The 17672-nt window shown below is 53.8% G+C and overlaps 1 protein-coding gene across 1 annotated transcript in view; it reads right to left on the bottom strand.

Annotated features, from left to right (window-relative positions):
- Nucleotides 1-721: 721 nt before the first annotated feature.
- CEP72 (centrosomal protein 72) overlaps nt 722-17672 on the bottom strand; it is a gene marked incomplete at both ends in the record, with an annotated part of 32441 nt that continues 15490 nt past the window's right edge. Inside the window, 14 exon segments of the mRNA XM_081231249.1 lie at nt 722-875; nt 2038-2149; nt 3329-3461; nt 9909-10040; nt 10042-10106; nt 11261-11426; nt 11519-11580; nt 12204-12380; nt 13039-13295; nt 13410-13663; nt 14638-14760; nt 15441-15616; nt 17020-17152; nt 17155-17200. Coding sequence (XP_081087375.1) covers nt 722-875; nt 2038-2149; nt 3329-3461; nt 9909-10040; nt 10042-10106; nt 11261-11426; nt 11519-11580; nt 12204-12380; nt 13039-13295; nt 13410-13663; nt 14638-14760; nt 15441-15616; nt 17020-17152; nt 17155-17200 — 1990 coding nt within the window.

Here is a 17672-nt window from a genome sequence, read left to right as displayed (position 1 = left end):
CACACCCCCCCCACACCGACTTCCCTGTGAAGTTACAAAAACGCAACGTGACCTGAAGGCGAGGGCCTCCTCCTGAGCCCCAGGGCCCACGCCAGCCCCTGCTCTCGACCTGCGGCTCTGCTGAGTCCACCACACGGCGCTCTCAACAGTCACTTCGCTTCACCAAAGACAGCAAGTATTACCTAAGCTCTAACGGTTCCAATCTAAAAATCTAATTTTATGCCCTGTTAGGACATAATTTTCAGAAATGAACTACAAACCAAGGAGAGCAGGGCTTGGGCGGTATTTCTCCTGTGGAATGTTAAGGCCACAAACATTATTCTCCACAGCTCTAGGTGTGACTTGCATTTAGTCTCAGATCTTGCAGTTCCTGCTCATCAACTGTGGTGCACAGCTTATTTCATAAAAGAACTCAACGCGAAACTCAGTTATAATTAAAGAATCACTTTTCAGAACAACGTATTAGTTTGTTAAATAAGGGTTGCTTGTTACACAATAAATTATTTTCTTTAACCGTCCTTCAGAGCTGCTTTCTTGCACATTAGGCAGAAAAATACAGCATTTTCTTTGTCTCAAGATATTTGATAAAAAACTACTGACCTGTTTGTCTCAAGACATGTAAAGGGCTTGGATGAACCTGTCTTTTTAGGACACTTCAGACCCCCCCCCCCCGCCCCCCGCACCGCAGGCCCTGAAGACAGACACCCACGGAGAGGAGCGCTCAGGGCGCAGACGCGGGCGGGAGGCTGGGGAACAGGGCCGCGGTCTTCTCGAGCTCCCTGCAGCTCCAGTGCAGCTGCTCCACCTCGGCCTGGTGCCGCGCCCGCACCCGGCCCAGCTCCAGAAGGAGGTGCTCGTTGGTGCTGACCAGGGACCTGGAGACGAGGCAGGGGACGGCGCTCAGCCCTGGGCCCCGTCCCCGCCCCGGGGGCCCTCCCGCTGGCCCTGCCGCTGCCCTTCTTCTGGCGGGGCTGCGTCTCCCCAGCCCCAGCCCAGCAGGCGCCCCACTGGCGCGGGAGCTGAAGGGGCGGGGAGGGGAGGCCCCCCGACGCTCTGACAAGAACACTCCATCTTCACGGCGAGAAAACAATGTTCCAGTTCTAGAAAAGGTCCAAGGATGGAAACATTTCTAATTCGCAGTCAATTGCACTCCTGACATGGACACGGCACAATGGGAAAGTCCTGGGTTTTTTAATACTGGGACCGTTTTTAACTCTGGAGGAATCTCAGCAGGGAAGCGGGGCTGCACGCTGCCGACCCCGTCTCCAAGCTGCCAGCTCACCCTGTTGGCACCGACGGAGGGACCTCCGTGGCGCCGCGAGCCACAGATAGCACGGGGCCGCGCTCTCCACAAAGCTGGCCACGCCAGCGACAAACCCCATTTGCGGGACACTGGGAGAGCCACAGGCCAGGCGGAGGCTCAGCACCGACCCGTCTGCTGCTCCGAGAGGCGCTGCGGCCTTGCCTTGCCCACACCCAGCCCACGGAGCCCACCCGCCTGTGGCCTGCCTGCCCTCCCCCCGGGGCTTGTGCTGGGATGGGCCCAGTGGCCTGTGGCCTCCAATCGCCACAAGGTCATAGCCGGCTTGGCTCCGGCTGTGGCAGGGCTGGTGTGGTGACCTCGCCCGACAGTGAGAAGGGGGCGGGGGGAGAGCAGAGGAAAGGGGAGGGTGGGGCGGGAGTGCTGCCTTCAGGCCTGCCCCCCACTGCCGCGGCTTCCCCTCCGCAGCCCAACCCGCTGGCCAGCACGCAGGTCTCTTCACAAAATCTGAGCCGGGGGCAAAGGTGGAATCTCTTCACGTTTCTACGAGAACAGCCGAGAACAGCCGAGAACGACCACACCGAGGGGGCACGCACAGGCCTCCAGGGCACGGCACCACCTCTCCCTCGCCCCTCGTCCCCCCTTAACACCTCCCAGGAAGCTGCAGCAGGAAGGACCTCGCTGCTCAGTAAGACGGAGAAGCTCACAGAAGCTCCGAGTCAACCCAGTGACACATGTGGGCTCAGGAGCACCAGCCCACTGCCCCGGGCAGGCACCTATGGCTCTCCTGCAGCATCTGGGTGAGCTCCTGGATCCTGTCGTAGTGTTCCAGATGCTGCTTTAGTTCCACAGTCTCACCAGAGAGCCTCTTGACACTTGTCTGAAGTCCTGATGGGAAAAGAAGTAGCGATATTCAGTGAAATGCGCTCCCACATTTTAAAAATTTTTATTTACTTATTTATTTAGTTTTGGCTGCGTTCGGTCTTTGTTGCTGCACGCGGGCTTCTCTAGTTGCGGCGAGCGGGGGCTACTCTTCGTTGCGGCGCACGGGCTTCTCACTGTGGTGCCTTCTCTTGTTGCGGAGCACGGGCTCTAGGCACAAGGGCCCAGTAGCTGTGGCTCGTGGGCTCTAGAGCACAGGCTCAGTAGTTGTGGCTCACGGGCTTAGTTGCTCCGCGGCATGTGGGATCTTCCCGGACCAGGGCTCGAACCCGTGTCCCCTGCACTGGCAGGTGGATTCTTAACCACTGCACCACCAGGGAAGTCCCAACACTCCCACATTCTGGAAACTAAAATGATTCTAGAGTTTAAAGCGCACCTGGGAAACACGGGAAAAGGTCATCAGGGTGAACAAAGCAGCCCCCTCTCCACCTGCAATCATCCCAACCCAGGGCCCAGCACCGGCCCCTGCTGCTGGGGATGAAGCCCCGGGACTCTGCCTTCTGGGCACCCCTGAGGGGTGCGTGCAGTGTGGAGCAGAGACAGGTGGAGGTGGGCCTGGCGCCAGCCGGAAGTCCTAGGCTGGATCTGCTGCTGGACAGCTGGGCCTTCAGGAAGAAGACCCTGGCAGCTGACAGGACTGGGGTGAAGGGCTGTGGGGACGGCTCCCGGGCGGTGGGCCCCGGAGGGTCTCGGCTGTGACTGTGCTCAGGCCCTGAGATGCTTACCACCCGGTCCTTTAGGAAGACGTTTCAGATCCCCAAGAGGTCAGACTGGAGCAGACACTCAGGCTGAAGCCCCCGTGGGACCCCACGTCACCTCACATTACCCCAGAGCAGGCTGCACCCCACCTTGAAATCCCAAGGGCACTTCTGCAAAACTGGCAAAATAGAATCCAAGACAGTGAAGAGGGAAACACAAATGACCTGGGTCTGAAAGGAGCTGTAACCAAGGAGAAGGATGCCCCGGGGAGGGCCCCGTGGCCTTTCAGCAGCTCAGAGCGACGGTCCCGGGCACGCACGCCTGCCCTGGCAGGGCTGGGGGCTCCGACCCCACTGCACTGCACTTGCTGAGCCCGAATCCTGTGAAATGCTGACTCTGACACGTACAAGTGAACCGTGAACTCACCCACTGGTGAGTTCTGCAAGCTCAGTGTGGATGGAGCGTCGGCGTTCCTCACGTCTGTTTCCACACTGAACAGAAGAGACTTCGAGCTACTGCTTTCCTCCAGAGCTCGGTCCAGATGCTGCCTCAGGTGCTCCTGCAGGCACAGAGCAACGCGTGCCAAACAGACGAGTCAAACTCTGTGCAGACTGCATCGCTACAAAGATGGCACCTGGGGCCCGTCTGTCTGGAACCAAATGGTCCCAAACTGCACAGTGTAAGGAGAAGGGGTGCCACTACTCATCTGCCCAAACCCCCAAATCCATGGTCCTCTGTTTCCAGGTTGACAGGCCTGCTATGCCCATGGGGACGGCCCACTGCCCGGTGACCATGCAGGCTGGGGCTGCAGCCCTTCCTGGATGCAAGAGCCATTTGTGTGCAGACACCCAGAGGATGCCGGTACCACTTCACTACTTTTCACTTATGCCTCTAAAAATGAAGCTTTGTGTAGGATCTCTGTCTTGATAAGATGATAAGCACCAGACACTTCAGACACTTGTCTCCCAGTAACCCTGTGGCTACTTTCACTCCCACTTTACAAACGGGGGGACTGAGCACAGAGGGTGCTCACGCCCAGGGAGGAGACCCATCCCCACCACATACAACACACAGAAGCCACCACGTGGCACCCTCCTCACCAGCTGCCGCATCGTGAGGACTTGCGGGGCTGCCCGGAATGGGCATGGAGGACCTGCACCCTGCTAAGCCTTCAGAGGAGACCACAGCCCCGAGTGACAGCCTGACAGCAACTTCAGGAGGCCCTAAGACACACGGCTCAGCTGCCCTGGGCTCTGACCACAGAGACCACACAGGGTAAGCGTGTGCTGTTTGCTGTGTGACTGGGGGTAACTTGTTACGCAGCAATAGACAACCTAACACAGGGGGTTCAGTACCTGCTGCCGTCCCTACAGCCCACCCTCTTAACCACAGGACAGAAGGCAGAAAGCTTCTACACAGCAAAGGAAACCATCAACAAAATGAAAAGGCAGCCTACGGATTGGGAGAAAATATTTGCAAACCATTTGTCTGATAAGGGGTTAATATCCAAAATATATAAAGAATTCACACAACAGTGAAAAAACAATCTGATTTAAACATGGGCAGAGGACCTGAACAGACATTTTTTCAAAGAAGACATCCAGATGACAACAGGCGCATAAATAGATGCTCAACATTGCTAGTCATCAGAGAAATGCAGATCAAACCACAGCGAGGCGTCACCACACCTGCCAGATGGCTTCATCAAAAGGACACGCGGTAACAAGTGTTGCCAAGGGTGTGGAGAGAAGGGAACCCTCATGCGCTGCTGGTAGGAATGTGAACTGGTGCAGCCACTACGGAGAACAGGATGGAGCTTCCTCAAAAAATTAAAAACAGAGCTACCAGATCCAGCAATTCCACTTAGGGGTATTTATCTGAAGAAAACAAAAACACTAATTTGAAAAGATACGTGCACCTCCCACGTTCATAGCAGCATTACCTACAACAGCCAAGATATGGAGCAACCTAAGTGCCCCTCGATAGATGAATGGATAAAGAAGATGCGCTATATGTATATAATGAGAAAGACAAACACCACATGATCCCAGTCATATGTGGAATCTAAAACAAACAAACAAACAAAGTGAAGCTCACAGATACAGAGAACTTGGTGCCTGCCAGAAGCAGAGGTTGGGGGTGGGAGAAGTGGGTGAACCATTACTGCTTTTTAGTTTAAATCAATTGAATTTTTTTAAAAAGTCTACTACAAATAAAAGGGAGAGGTTGTTAATTAGATAAAAAACGCAAGACCCAAGTGTACGCTGCCTACAAGGAACCCACTTTAAATATAAGCACACCAATAAATTAAAAGGACAGAAAAAGATACACTATAGCAACACTAATGGAAGAAAGCTGCTGGTGGCTATGCTCATGTCAGTCAAAGCAGAATAAGAGAGAGAAAGAGCAGGTACAAAGGGGAAAAGCATGAGAGGAAGCATCACACATTCAGGGCACTAACAGGGGTTAATGACAGGCAGGGTGTCAGGTGACGGCAGTGCGTGGAGGGAAAGGCAGAGAACAGGCCAGGAGGCGCACCAACACGGGACAGCGACACCGGGAGGACCACTCACTGGAAACGCCGACACCACTGAGCACACAGGTGTCACCTCAGCAGCCCCCGAGAGACCGGGGCACAGGCGTGGGCCCATCACATGGCACAGGGGTACCAGATTCACACCGGGCAGCCTAACTCCATGGCCCACACACTCAACCCTGACGACATACGAGCTTGACCAAAAAGAACAATTATACTATATGGGTCCAATTTACTTATTTTGGCTATAAAATAAATAAATAAATAAAAATAAAACGAAAGAACACCGTAAATAGTTTCCATACAATTAAACTGAACCATAATGATCAGTGAGGGAAAAACCTCAACACGCTGAATGCACGATGGTCCTTAAGTAAAAATTATACATGTCTAAGGTGCCCCTTCGATGGTTTGATGTGCGTGTTCACAGCGATGACCACAGTCAAGGTAATAGACACACCTTCTCTTTACAGAGTAACCATTTTCTTGGTGATGAGAACACCGGAAATCTGTTCTCTCAGCAGATTTCCAGATTCCACGTGGTCTTATCAACTGCGACCATCAGGCGCGCTTTAGAGCCCTAGACCGAGTCACCTACAGCGCTGCCACACCGTGCCCTGGGCCACCATCTCCCCTCCCCCCACCTCCCCACCGCCGTGGCCACCGTTCTACCCTCTGCTATGAACTCAGCTCTTAGGTTCCATATGTGAGATCATGGAGTCTGTTTTCTTCCCACGTCGGACTTATTTCACTTAGCATGACGCCCTCGAGGTCTATGGCAGGACTCCCTTCTTTCTACAGCTGAATAACGTCCCGCTGTACACACACACCACGTCTTCTTTACCCATTCATCCACTGAAGGACACTTAGGTTGCTTCTACACCTTGGTTACTGTGACTAATACTGCAGTGAACGTGGCAGTACATGTATCTCTTCCAGATCCTGATTTCACGTCCTTTGGATAAATACACAGGACTGGGATTGCTGGATCATATGCCAGTTCTACTGTGGATTTTTTGAGGACCCTCCATACTGTTCTCCACAGTGGCTGCACCAACGTACATTCCGGCCAACAGTGCACGAGGGTCCCCTTCTCTCCACATCCTCCAGCTGTTGCCTCGTCTTTTGGATGACAGCCGTTCTGCAGGTGTGCAGTGATAACTCACTCTGGTTTTCATTTGCATTTTCCCTGGTGGTTAGTAACGCTGAGCGTCCTTTTCACATGTCTCTTGACCATCTGTATGTCTTCGTTGTAGGTCCTCTGCCCATTTTTTAATTGGGTTTCTTTTTTTTTCTATTGAGTTGTATGAGTTCTTTATATATTCTGGATATTAACCCCTCATCAGATAAATGCTTTGCAAATATTTTCTCCCAATCCATAGGCTACCTTTTCATTTTGGTGATGGTTTCCTTTGCTCTGCAGAAACTTTTAGTTTGAGGTAGTCCCACTAGTTTATTTTTGCTTTTGTTGCCTTTGCTTTTGGTGTTACATCCAAAACAATCACTGCCAAGGCCACGTCGAGGAGCTTTTTCCCGTTTTCTTCTAGGTTTTTTTTTTTTTGGCCGCACTACGTGGCATGCGGGATCTTAGTTCCCCTACCAGGGATCAAACCCACACCCCCTGCAGTGGAAGCATGGAGTCCTAACCACTGGACCACCAGGGAAGCCCCTTCTAGGAGTTTTAGTTTCAAGTCTTATATTTAAATTTTTAATCCACCCTGAGTTGAATTTTGTGTGTGCTGTAAGGGTCCAAGTTCATTCTTTTGCCTGTGAACATCCAGTTTTCCCAACACCATTTACTGAAGAGATTATCCTTTCACGATGGTGTATTCTCAGTGCCCTTGTCAAAAATTAGTTGACCATATATGCGTGGGTTTATTTTTGGGTTCTCTATTCTGTTCCAGTAATCTATGTCTGTTTTTGTGCCAGCACCATACTGTTATGATTACTATAGCTTTGTAATATAATTTTAAATCATGAAGTGTGATGCCTGAAACTCTATTCTTTCTCAAGATCACTTTGGTGATTTGGGGTCTTTTGTGGAACTACAAAAAGAAGAATACAAATTAAAAGAAAAATAATTATACAAATTTTAGAATTGTTTTTTCTATTTCTGTGAAAAATGCCATTGGAATTTTTATAGGGCTTACACTGCAACTGTAGATGTCTTTGGGCAGTATGGACATTTTAACACTAACAACCTTCCACCCATGAACATGGGATATCTTTTTGCTCATTTGTCTTCTTCAACTTCTTTTATCAATGTTTTATAGTTTTCAGTGTTAAGCTCTTTAACCTTCTTGGTTAAATTTATTCCTAAGTATTTTATTCTTTTTGATGCTATAAATGGAATTGTTCGGGAACAATCATTGATGTAAAGAAATAAGAATGCTTTTTGTTATGCTGACTTTGTATCCTGCAACTTCACTGAATTTATTTGTTCTAATTTTCTTTTGTGAAGTCTTTAATGTTTTCTACGTGAATGATCACATCATCTACAAATAGAGGTAACTTTACTCCTTCCTTTCCAATCTGGATGCCTTTTGTTTCTTTTTCTCACCTGCTTGCTCTTGCTAGTACAGTTGACCCCTGAACAACGGGGGGTCGGGGGGCTGGGGTGCCGACTCTCCTTGCAGCTGAAAATCTGCATATAATTTATAGTCAGCCCTCCAAATCTGCAGTTCTGTGTCCATGGATTCAACCAACTTCCAATTGTGTAGTACTATAGTATTTACTATTTAAAAAATCCACATATAAATGAACCCATGTAGTTCAAACCCACGTGTTCAAGGGTCAGCTGTACTTCCAGTGGAAGAGAAGCTGCAGAGTGGACACCCTGGTCTCATACTGGGTCTCAGAGGAAAAGCATTCAGTCTCCCCCACTGATCGTGAGGTGAGCCAAGGGCTTCTCACAGATGGCCTTTATTGTGTTGAGGAAATTTTCTTTTACACCTATTTTGTTGGGGTTTTTTTATCATGAATGGATATTGAACTTTGTCAGATGCTCTACCTCCATCACTTGGGATGACTGTGTGGTCTTTATCTCTCCATGAGTTAATGTAGCGTATTAATTTGTGTATGTTAAACCAACCTTGCATTCCAGGGGATGCTCCCTCTTGGTGGTGATGTGTTGCTGAATTTGGTATACCAGTCTTCTGTTGAGGAGTTTTACATCTATGTGCATCAGATAGTAGCCTGTAGTTTTCTTTTCTTGCGGTGTCTTTGGCTTTGGTATCTGGGCAATGCTGGCTTTATGTAATTAGTTTTAAAGTATTCCCTCTGCTTCTATTTTTTTTGGAAAAGTTTAAGAAGGGTAAGTATTAATTCTTCTTTGAATGTTTGATAGAATTCAGCCATGAAGCCATCTGGTCCTGGACTTTCCTTTATTAAGAGGTTGATTACTGTTCTATCTCATTTGTTATTGGTCTCTTAGGTTTTATTTCTTCTTGATACAGTCTTGGTAGGTTGTATGTTTCTAGGAATTTATCCATTTCTCCTAGGTTCTCCAATGTGCTTGTATATAACCATTCTTTGACTCTTTTTGTTTCTCAGGCGTCCGTTGTAATGCCTCCTCTTTCATTTCTGATTTTTAATCTCCTCTCTTTCTTAGTCTAGCTAAGAGTTTATTGGTTTTTGTATACTTTCAAAACCCAGCTCAGTTTTGTTAATTGTTTTCCTGTTGTTTTTCTACTCTCTTATTTATTTCTGCTATGATCTTTATTATTTCCTTCCTTCTGCTTACTTTGGATTCAGTCTGTTCTTCTTCCTAGTTCCTCTAGCTGTAAAGTTAGGTTGTTTATTTGAGATTTTGAGATCTTTTTTCCTTTTTAGTGTAGGCGTTTATGAGTGATGGTCTCATGGTGAGGTTACAAAGGACGAGGGCGGCCTCAGCCAGGAGGTGGGCTCCCCTGCCAGGTCCACACTGTGCTGGCTCTGGCTGCCCTTCAGTGCCACCTGGTGGCGGAGTTCCCACAGGTCCAACAGGACACCTTGGTCTCATAGCTGGCTGGTGCAGACAGGACAGCAGCAGGGACCCCAGGTCACCCAGGTAACTGGAACCTCTCTCACCAGTGTTCTGGGGAGCCTGGGCCAGGGAACGCTGGGGCCACAGAAACTCCACCTCCAGCCCAGCCTCACTCTCTCTTTTTCTCTCCCACTCGGCCCCTCTCAGAACAGAACACGGTCGCCCAGGAGGGGCAGAGCTGGGACAAGTGGCAACGCTGCCATCTGCAGTCACTGTCACGAGGGGTCCTGGAGTGACAGAGTCACGCTGCGTCCCTGCAGGGCAGCTGGAGTCCCTGGGGGTGAGGAGAGCCTGGTGGGGGAGGGGGTTCGCGTCCTGCAAGGGCAGGAAGGGGCCCCGGTGTTGTCCCGACAGCTGTAAGGGGAAGCAGCGTTGAGAAGCTACCCTCATTCTGTGATGTCAAAACTACATTTTGCTCCATCTGTGAACAAATGGAACTAACTCACCATCTCCTTCCGAGTGTCGCCGAGTTCCGACACCACCTCACTCATCTTCACGCTATACTGCTGCTGTAGCTCAGCAAGGCAACTCCGCAAAGACTTAGTTTCCATAGTCAGGGAGATAATTTCTTCGCTCACACGTTGTTGAACTGTCCTGAGTGGCTGTAAACTCTTGGACAGATGACAAAATGTGTCTTGTCTGAGCTAGAAGTAAGAAACAAACATTATTACAACATTTATGTTGAAAGGATGAGTGTAAACAAAACATGTTCAATGCATTTTGAATAACACAGGCTACATAGCTCAAAAACACTGACCGGCATGGAGACTGGAAAAGGGACACGTACACCATTGAAATGACTTCATCAGGCCTCTTTATCCCCAGCCGTGGATGAGGACCAACAGGCAAAGAGCAACAGTTTTAGAGACCTAGAGCAAAGGGCCCTCAGGGAAAGGCCACCATTAGGAAGGTCTGCCTGAACGCTCTTACACAACACCGACTGCTGCTGCTCCAGGCCTGGCCCTGCGGTGCGAACAGTCTGGTGGCTCCACGACTGGGAAGGCAGACAGTCCTGCTGCTAGCCCTGAGAGGGTGCAGGTTTATGCGGTCAGGATCCAGGGGCGCCAGCTTCTCAGGGCGCCCTGATTCCAGAAGGAGAAGCTGAGGGGCCCAGGCACTGAGTGGAAGGCTCAGGAGCCTCTGGTGCAGCTAAGCTGGGAGATCCGGGCAGAGCTCGGGGTCTGCTGGAAGGAGACAGCTGGCAGGCCCCTGCTCCCCCTGGGGCACATGAGGCTGCAATCAGGCTGCGGGGAAAGAGAAAGTGACCCTGGGGACACAGCATCTCCCCATCTCACACCCCGACTCTGGATGTGGGGTCCCCTGTGTGCCCCTGTACCCCGGCACCAGGCAGAAGAAAACCCAAGTCCTCTCTGGGGAGGGGCCGTCTTCCTGGGCCTCAAGTCATTTCCACCGAGAGGTCAGCAAATCCGGGGCCCTGCATTCAGTCAAATGCTCAGAGGATTCGGGGAAGACAGCAGCAGCATCTTAGTCTCTCCAAATCCGCACATGAAAACAGAGCAGGAGAAGCAAACAGCCAGGAAGAGCGAAGCCAACACCACTGGCTGAGGACACGCCTCCAGGAAGCCTGGAGCGCCAGCAGGTGGGAAACGACAGCCACAGGCCGCGTGGAGTCCTCCCTGTCTGCCACCTCCCGAGAACACAGATGCTGTGAACAGGACCATCAGTCCCCACAGCGCAGTGAGGCAGTGACGCCGGTGAGGCGGTCCAGCGAGACACGGGGACCAGCGCCCAGCAGTGGGGCACAAGCACCTGCCCGCGGAGCCCTGCGCCAGCTCACCGAGGAACACCTCATTGCTGTGCAGGGGGCTGCAGCCACTCCAGTGCCTGTCCACCAGGTCGAGGGGCGCCACCTCCAGGGTGGCCTTCTTCCCGGGCGGCACGGCCAAGTGCAATTTGGGACACACCTGCACGGACACAAACCACGACCATGGCTTTTTCCGTGTCTGAAACCAGTGGGTATGATGCAGCACTAGGCGTGAGCGTCACACTAATGCCTCATCCCACCACCAACAAGCACGATGAGCGGTTCACATACCACAAACCTGCCGGGGGGGCACATGGGATTCACCTCCCCACCCCCTGCACGTGTGTCCACATCTGTGGGGCGGGGACAACATCTCACACCGGGAGGAACGGCGAAACTGTCACCTTAGTGTAACAGTCAGGAGACCAGTCGGTTCCCAGGGACAGCTGTCCTGGGCCCTCCTGAACCAGCCCCAGCGATTCTGGGAGGGAGGAGACTAGTCTCGGCCTGAACGGCCACTGGAGCCCAGGAGGCCCTAAGTGCAGCGCAGCCCACACAGGACTAGAGGGAGGGCTGGCCGGGACGGCGCAGGCACAAGGCTGCCGAGCAGAACCACCATGGCTCCACCCCGGGCCCAACCACGCCAGGACCGCAGAGTCACTGGCATTCACGGCAACGCTCTTTTCTTCCGTTTAGAAATTGTTTTTACCAATTTTAAGGGATTACTGCAGAAAGGGGGACGGCTCCTGCCCACTTTCTGAGTGTCTAGGGAACAATTCCTGGGTCCGGGGATTTCGGGAGTAAATGCCAGCAGTGCCAGAGCTGGGGACAAGGCCCCGCGCCCTTCACAGCCCAGCGCTCCCCACTGTTACACAAATAAAGGGCTTTTCTCCTTAAGACCGTCTGGAACAGCCAGCAAGACCCTGAAGGGAGTGTGGGAGCGACCTGGGCCACTTGAGCCGGGACAGCCCCGCACTCTTGGCATCACTGCCCACCCACGGGAGCCCCAGGAGCACCGGGAAACACATGCCCGCAGAGGGGACACTGCTCTGCCCGAGGTCACACCAAGGGCAGGGCAGCCGTCTCCGGGGACCAGTCGGCGTGGGAACACTGACGCCAGCTGCTGCCCCCGAAGGGCTGAGGCTGAGAGCACCTGTGAGCATCAGCACAAGTACCTCCGTCAGAAGCTGCACCCGGACCCTCAGCCTCAGGCGTGGGTGATGGAGCCGAAGTCCCCGGTGTGGTCAGGCTTCTGTCTTCCACCAGGCAGAAGGGTCGTGCCCTCTCCAAGAGGACGATCACCACAGGGTCAGAGTACTCAGAGGAGGGGACACCGCAGGCAGCACCCCTCCTGCAAAGTCCCAACCCCACAGCAAGTGCCAGTCTGTCAAGCGAGGCTCCGCCCGGGGTGACATCCATCTGGGGACAGGGAAGGCCCAAGCACATTCCCAACTCAAGCAAATCCTCATTTTCCCTCCTTCACTCAATCCAGTGAGAGACTGAAGAGGCAAACAGACAGGGGCCAGACCAGCCGTGAAAGCAGAGCTCGGCCCCGCGGCCTGCGGCTGGAAGCCACCCACCACCTACGATGAGCCCAGCGTCAGGACCAACCACAGGGGGCCAGGCGCTCCCCTCACCAACCTCGTGGGACGCCCCCTTCCAGCCCCACCCCCCGGCCTCCCCGGGCCGCAGCCCCTGTCAGGGCACCTGCACCCCTTCTGTGCTGGGATGCTCTCCCCGCCCCGCCCTCCTGGGAGTGACGTGGCAGGGCCAGCCCCCTGCCCCGCGAGCTCGGAGGGCAAGCCACCCACCCACTGTCTGCTGGATGGTCTTCACTCGTGTCCCAGACTTTGAGAATGTCTCCATCTCCAACTGGGCCAGTGACAAGGGCGACAAAGCATCGTCCACAACCGCTCTGGGTGACCCTGGGGTCTCGAGAACGTGCACTCCCGAACGAGGACGTGTCCTTCGGAGAACCAAGGGACGCACGCCCGGGACCCCCGCTCCCGAGGGTGGCTCCAGCCGGCGGGACGAGGAGGCTGCGTAAGCCAGCGCCCCCGGGATGACACTTCCACCTCAAGGCCCTCGCACCACGGGGAGAGGCGTGGAGCCCGGAGCGCGCTTCTCACAGAACCTGGCGGTGACAGTGCTGTGGAGCAGTTCACCTAAGAGCCGCGCTCACCTCGGGGCCGTGTTAGCGCTGAGGGTGGAAGACCGGCCTGACAGGTCGGCGGCCCGCGGCCTGCACACCTGGCTCACCTCACGCACGCTGGGCGGCCTCTGCTGCTCGGGCTCCCAGGCCACCGAGCGGGAACAGGGCTCCTGGCTCCGGCCCTCCGAGCCGCCCCTCCTGCTCAGGCCCTCCTCCAGGCAGCTCAGACACTCCTGGTCCGCAGGTGCCTGGAGCCTCCCGCCACGCACCCTTCGCTTCCTGTGCTTTTCCGGAGCAGGCAAGGGATTTCACCCCTTTTGCGTCAATAAACTTGTCTTCTGAGAAGAAGGGCCTGAGTCCTCCATGTCCTTGGGGTCTGCAACAGAGCAGGCGCCCTGGGCTCAGGGACCGGCACTGCAGTTTACCCAGCTGTGTGCACATGCATGCGTGTGTGTGCGTGTGAGCATCTGTGCAGGCATGCATGTGCCTGTGTACGGATGCACGTGCACATGCAAATATGGAAAATCCACCAAAGAGTAACAAAACTGAAGTAGTAACTTTAACAAATGAATCGACTGATTACTGTATGTCCTCTCACCAAAACTATATATAACAAAGATGAGTCAAGTGGGTAACAACTTAAGATCTGGAAGTTACAGTGGATTTAACAACTTGTCCCTACGGGAGACACTGTCGACACGTCGGATCTAAGACCCTCCCTCCCCAGCCGCTGAGCCACTTCCCGGGCACCTCGGGGCCCGGCACCCCACAGCCCAGGGCCCTCCTCCCAGGGCAGGCTCTCCTCTTGAGGCCCCTCAGCCTGAGCCCTGGACCCTCCTGCACGTGGACTCTGCAGGCACCTGGGCTCAAATCTGCCCCACAAGGCTGCCCTCTGGCCAGGCCTCCTCTCAGGGCTCCGTGAACAGAGCCACACCCAGGGCATCCCCGGCAAACTAGGGCCACGAGTGCTCGTGACCTGAGCGGACGGACACCACTGTCATCTGGCGGCCCGAGCCAGAGACCACCCGGACAGCCCTCCCCCCCAGTTCCCTGTCCATGACCATACATCACCAAGTTCACACAACCAGCACCAGCAGGACACCTCTGCCCCTTGCCGGGACTGGTCTGCCATATCCACTCAGACGGACCCACTGCCCGCCCCCCACAACTCAGATGCCCACTGGCCACTCCATGCCGTCCCCTGCCCCCAGCCCGGGGACCTGCCCCCCCCCACCCATGTGGCACCGTGCTCCCTCACCTTGACCTGCAACCTGTGCTCTTCCGTCCCCCACCTCCAGTCCAGGGCCTCCACACGAGCCCACACCCACACAGCACAGCTGAACCTGGCCACCAGGGGCCAGCAGAGCAAGCCACACTGGGACTGGGGGCCGGCCCACAGAAGCACAATCTGAATGCTTCAAAACCCTCCAGGACACAGACGACGGGAGGACCCAGAAATACTTCCAGCTCACAGGCGTCTGAGACACGACTAAGATACACCACGTGCTAAGATACACCACGTGCACCGGACAGGATCCGGGACCCGAAGACGCATCCACGCATCCCCACGCACACATACATGTGTAGTTGTGTGTGTAGGAACACACGCATGAGGTCTCAGGACACGGAGTAAATGCGGCTGGTGTCTCAATGCCATGGCCTGCTCTGCAGTGGCCACGGGGCACTGGGCAGCCACCACCATGACCCGCCAAAGTCCCCACGCGCTCACCTGCACAAGCCTCAGGCAGGGGCTAGGTTCGCTCACACTGGGAGGTTTCTGACGCCTTTTCCATATTCGTGCAAACAACACTCTCAATTAACTTATTTAATTTCCCTCGTCTTTCATTTTTTAAACTGTAACAGTAGCCACTGTCATAACCTGGGCCCATGTATGTATCCAGAAGAAACTGTGTGAATGAGAGTGTGTACTCACAGAGCAAGAACCTAAACCACAGATGTTCTACAAAGGTCAACTTCCATTTATAAAGAAGATTCTTTCCTAAGACACCTCAGAGAGTTACGCACACACACACAATGAAGGGGAGAGGAGCAGGAGCAAACAGTGAGGCTGGGGTCACCTGGACGAGGGGCAACGTGCTGCGGGGGGCGCTGGTCCTGCATCCTCGGCCCCACCCAGCCCCCGCGGGAGCTGCTCCTCCGCTTCTTGGGGCCCTTCCTCAGAGAGTCCCCGCATTGGTGCTGTGCTGACTCAGGACTCAATAGATGCCGCGACTCTGCTGCATTAAAAAGCATTTTAAAAGCTTTATTTCAGGCTTCCAACAGTGTACCGTATCTGTCAAGTATACTCCTTCATGGGGTAAATGGGAAAAAAAGGCTGAGCGGACAACACACACCAGCCCACCCTGGTGGGAACCTGCAGTGGTCACCGCCCACAGCGCCCCAGGGGAGGGTGACCCAGCCGCACTCAGGAGAAACTGTTCAGCCGAGAAATCAAGACAGACACAACGGTCAACAGAACCCAGAGACTCCAGCCCACTGAATTAACAAGGGCGCCAAGGTTACTGAATGAAGAAAAAGACAGTCTTCTCAGCAAATGGCACGGCACAACTGGACATACGTGGGGGGACAGGCGGGCAACCTGACCCACTATCTCATACCACACCCAGAAACTCACTCAAAAGAGCAGCTCTCAGACCTAAGCACTGACCCCCAGCACATGGGCCAGTCCATGGGAGGAACCTCCACAAGCAGGGGCAGCACACGGAAAAGCACGGCCATGAAGGAAAACATGATGAACTGGATTTCACTGAAATAACACTGCTCTTGGAAGCACTGTTTAGAAAACAAAAGGCAAGCCACAGGGTGGGCAGAAACTTACAGTACTATATCTGAGAAAGGGCTTGTGTTCAAACACCATGAAGAAGTCTTATGCCTCAACACCAAGAAAAGAAAAGGGGAGGGGAACAGACAGGAACAGAAAGGCCACAGAAGAAGATGTGAGCCCATGAAGAGACTGTTGTGACTTGTTTTCAGGAAATGCTAATTAAAACCAACAAGAGATACCACCACACACCCAGGACGGGAGCCAGCGTTAGAGAGACTGACAGTCCCAGGAGCTGGCGGGGACGCCAAGGCAGAGGTGGTCCTGCAGCAGGGAAGCCCCAGCCTGCTGCGTCTTCATGGAAAGCTCTCAGGAACCCACAACTCAGAAGCAGCAGCAATGGAGCTGAAGCTCACACACAAGTCGTGGCGGAAGAGCCCCAGCAAAGGGCATGAAGTTCACGTGCACGGCCTCATCAAGCCCCACGTCCTCACCAACGCGCAGCTGGAGCCGGGAGTCCCCTCGTGGCCGGCGGGGCCTCCCTCCCTCCAGCAGAGGACGCTTCCTCCTTGTCTGCTTAGACATCTCACTTCTTCCCTATCCCTGTAACTGAGCTGAGGAGGGACCTGATATAAACAGCCCTGCAACATGACTACCTCCACCTCAAATACACCGACTTCTCCTTCTGTAATTCCATGATCCAAATTACTGATTTTTACAAGTGCACAAGATTTCATGAAGATTCTACATTTAAAGGTAAGTTCTCTAAGGAAGGCCACTGTGGACTCTGAAGCCAGCAGGCATCAACCTCCCAAAAAGGCTGCACGCGCTGGCCCTCTCCGTGGAGCAGCAGCCTACCTGGGGAGCTCTGGAAGCTGGCCTCTTGCTCCCGCTGGCTGGAACTCACGCTCCCAGGAGGGCTGCTCAAGCCCCACTCACACTTGGCAATGAGGTTCAGGACCACCTCATCATCCGCGTCCATGACCAAAAGCCCTTCTTGGCTGAGGGGTCAGTACACTTGGCTCCGGAGTGACGCGGTCTGCAAAGAAAAGCAAACCCAGTGCTGGTGCTGCAGCCCACAGAGCACTCCAGCCCGTACAGACCCCGGGAGGGAGATGCCTACACCGCGAGCACGGCCACAAGGTCTCCGAGGAGGAGGAGCTGGTGTCTCTACCACAGTGAAGTTGGAGCGGACTCGGCCAGGACGGCTGGTCACCACACCAGGATTCATTCAAGGACAGAAGTCCCAAGAAGCTCCCCTGTGCTAGGATCTCCTAGCACGTCCACTGTGCCATACGTGTGATCAAGAAAGTCCAAGGAGGACTTCCCTGGGGATGAGTGGCAAAGACTCCGTGCTCCCAATGCAATGCAGGGGGCGAGGGTTCAATCCCTGGTCAGGGAACTAGATTCCCCCATGCCACATAGCGCGGCCAAAAAACAAAAAACAAACAAACAAAAAAGCAAGTTCAAGGATGTGGTGTTCTGAATTTCTATTTTCACATTAAGTGAAA

The sequence above is a fragment of the Mesoplodon bidens genome (assembly GCF_964165515.1).
Source record: "Mesoplodon bidens genome assembly, chromosome: 4".
Taxonomy (NCBI): Eukaryota; Metazoa; Chordata; class Mammalia; order Artiodactyla; family Ziphiidae; genus Mesoplodon; species Mesoplodon bidens.
The sequence above is the reverse complement of the archived record's forward strand: the minus strand, read 5'-3'. Positions and strand labels throughout refer to the sequence as shown.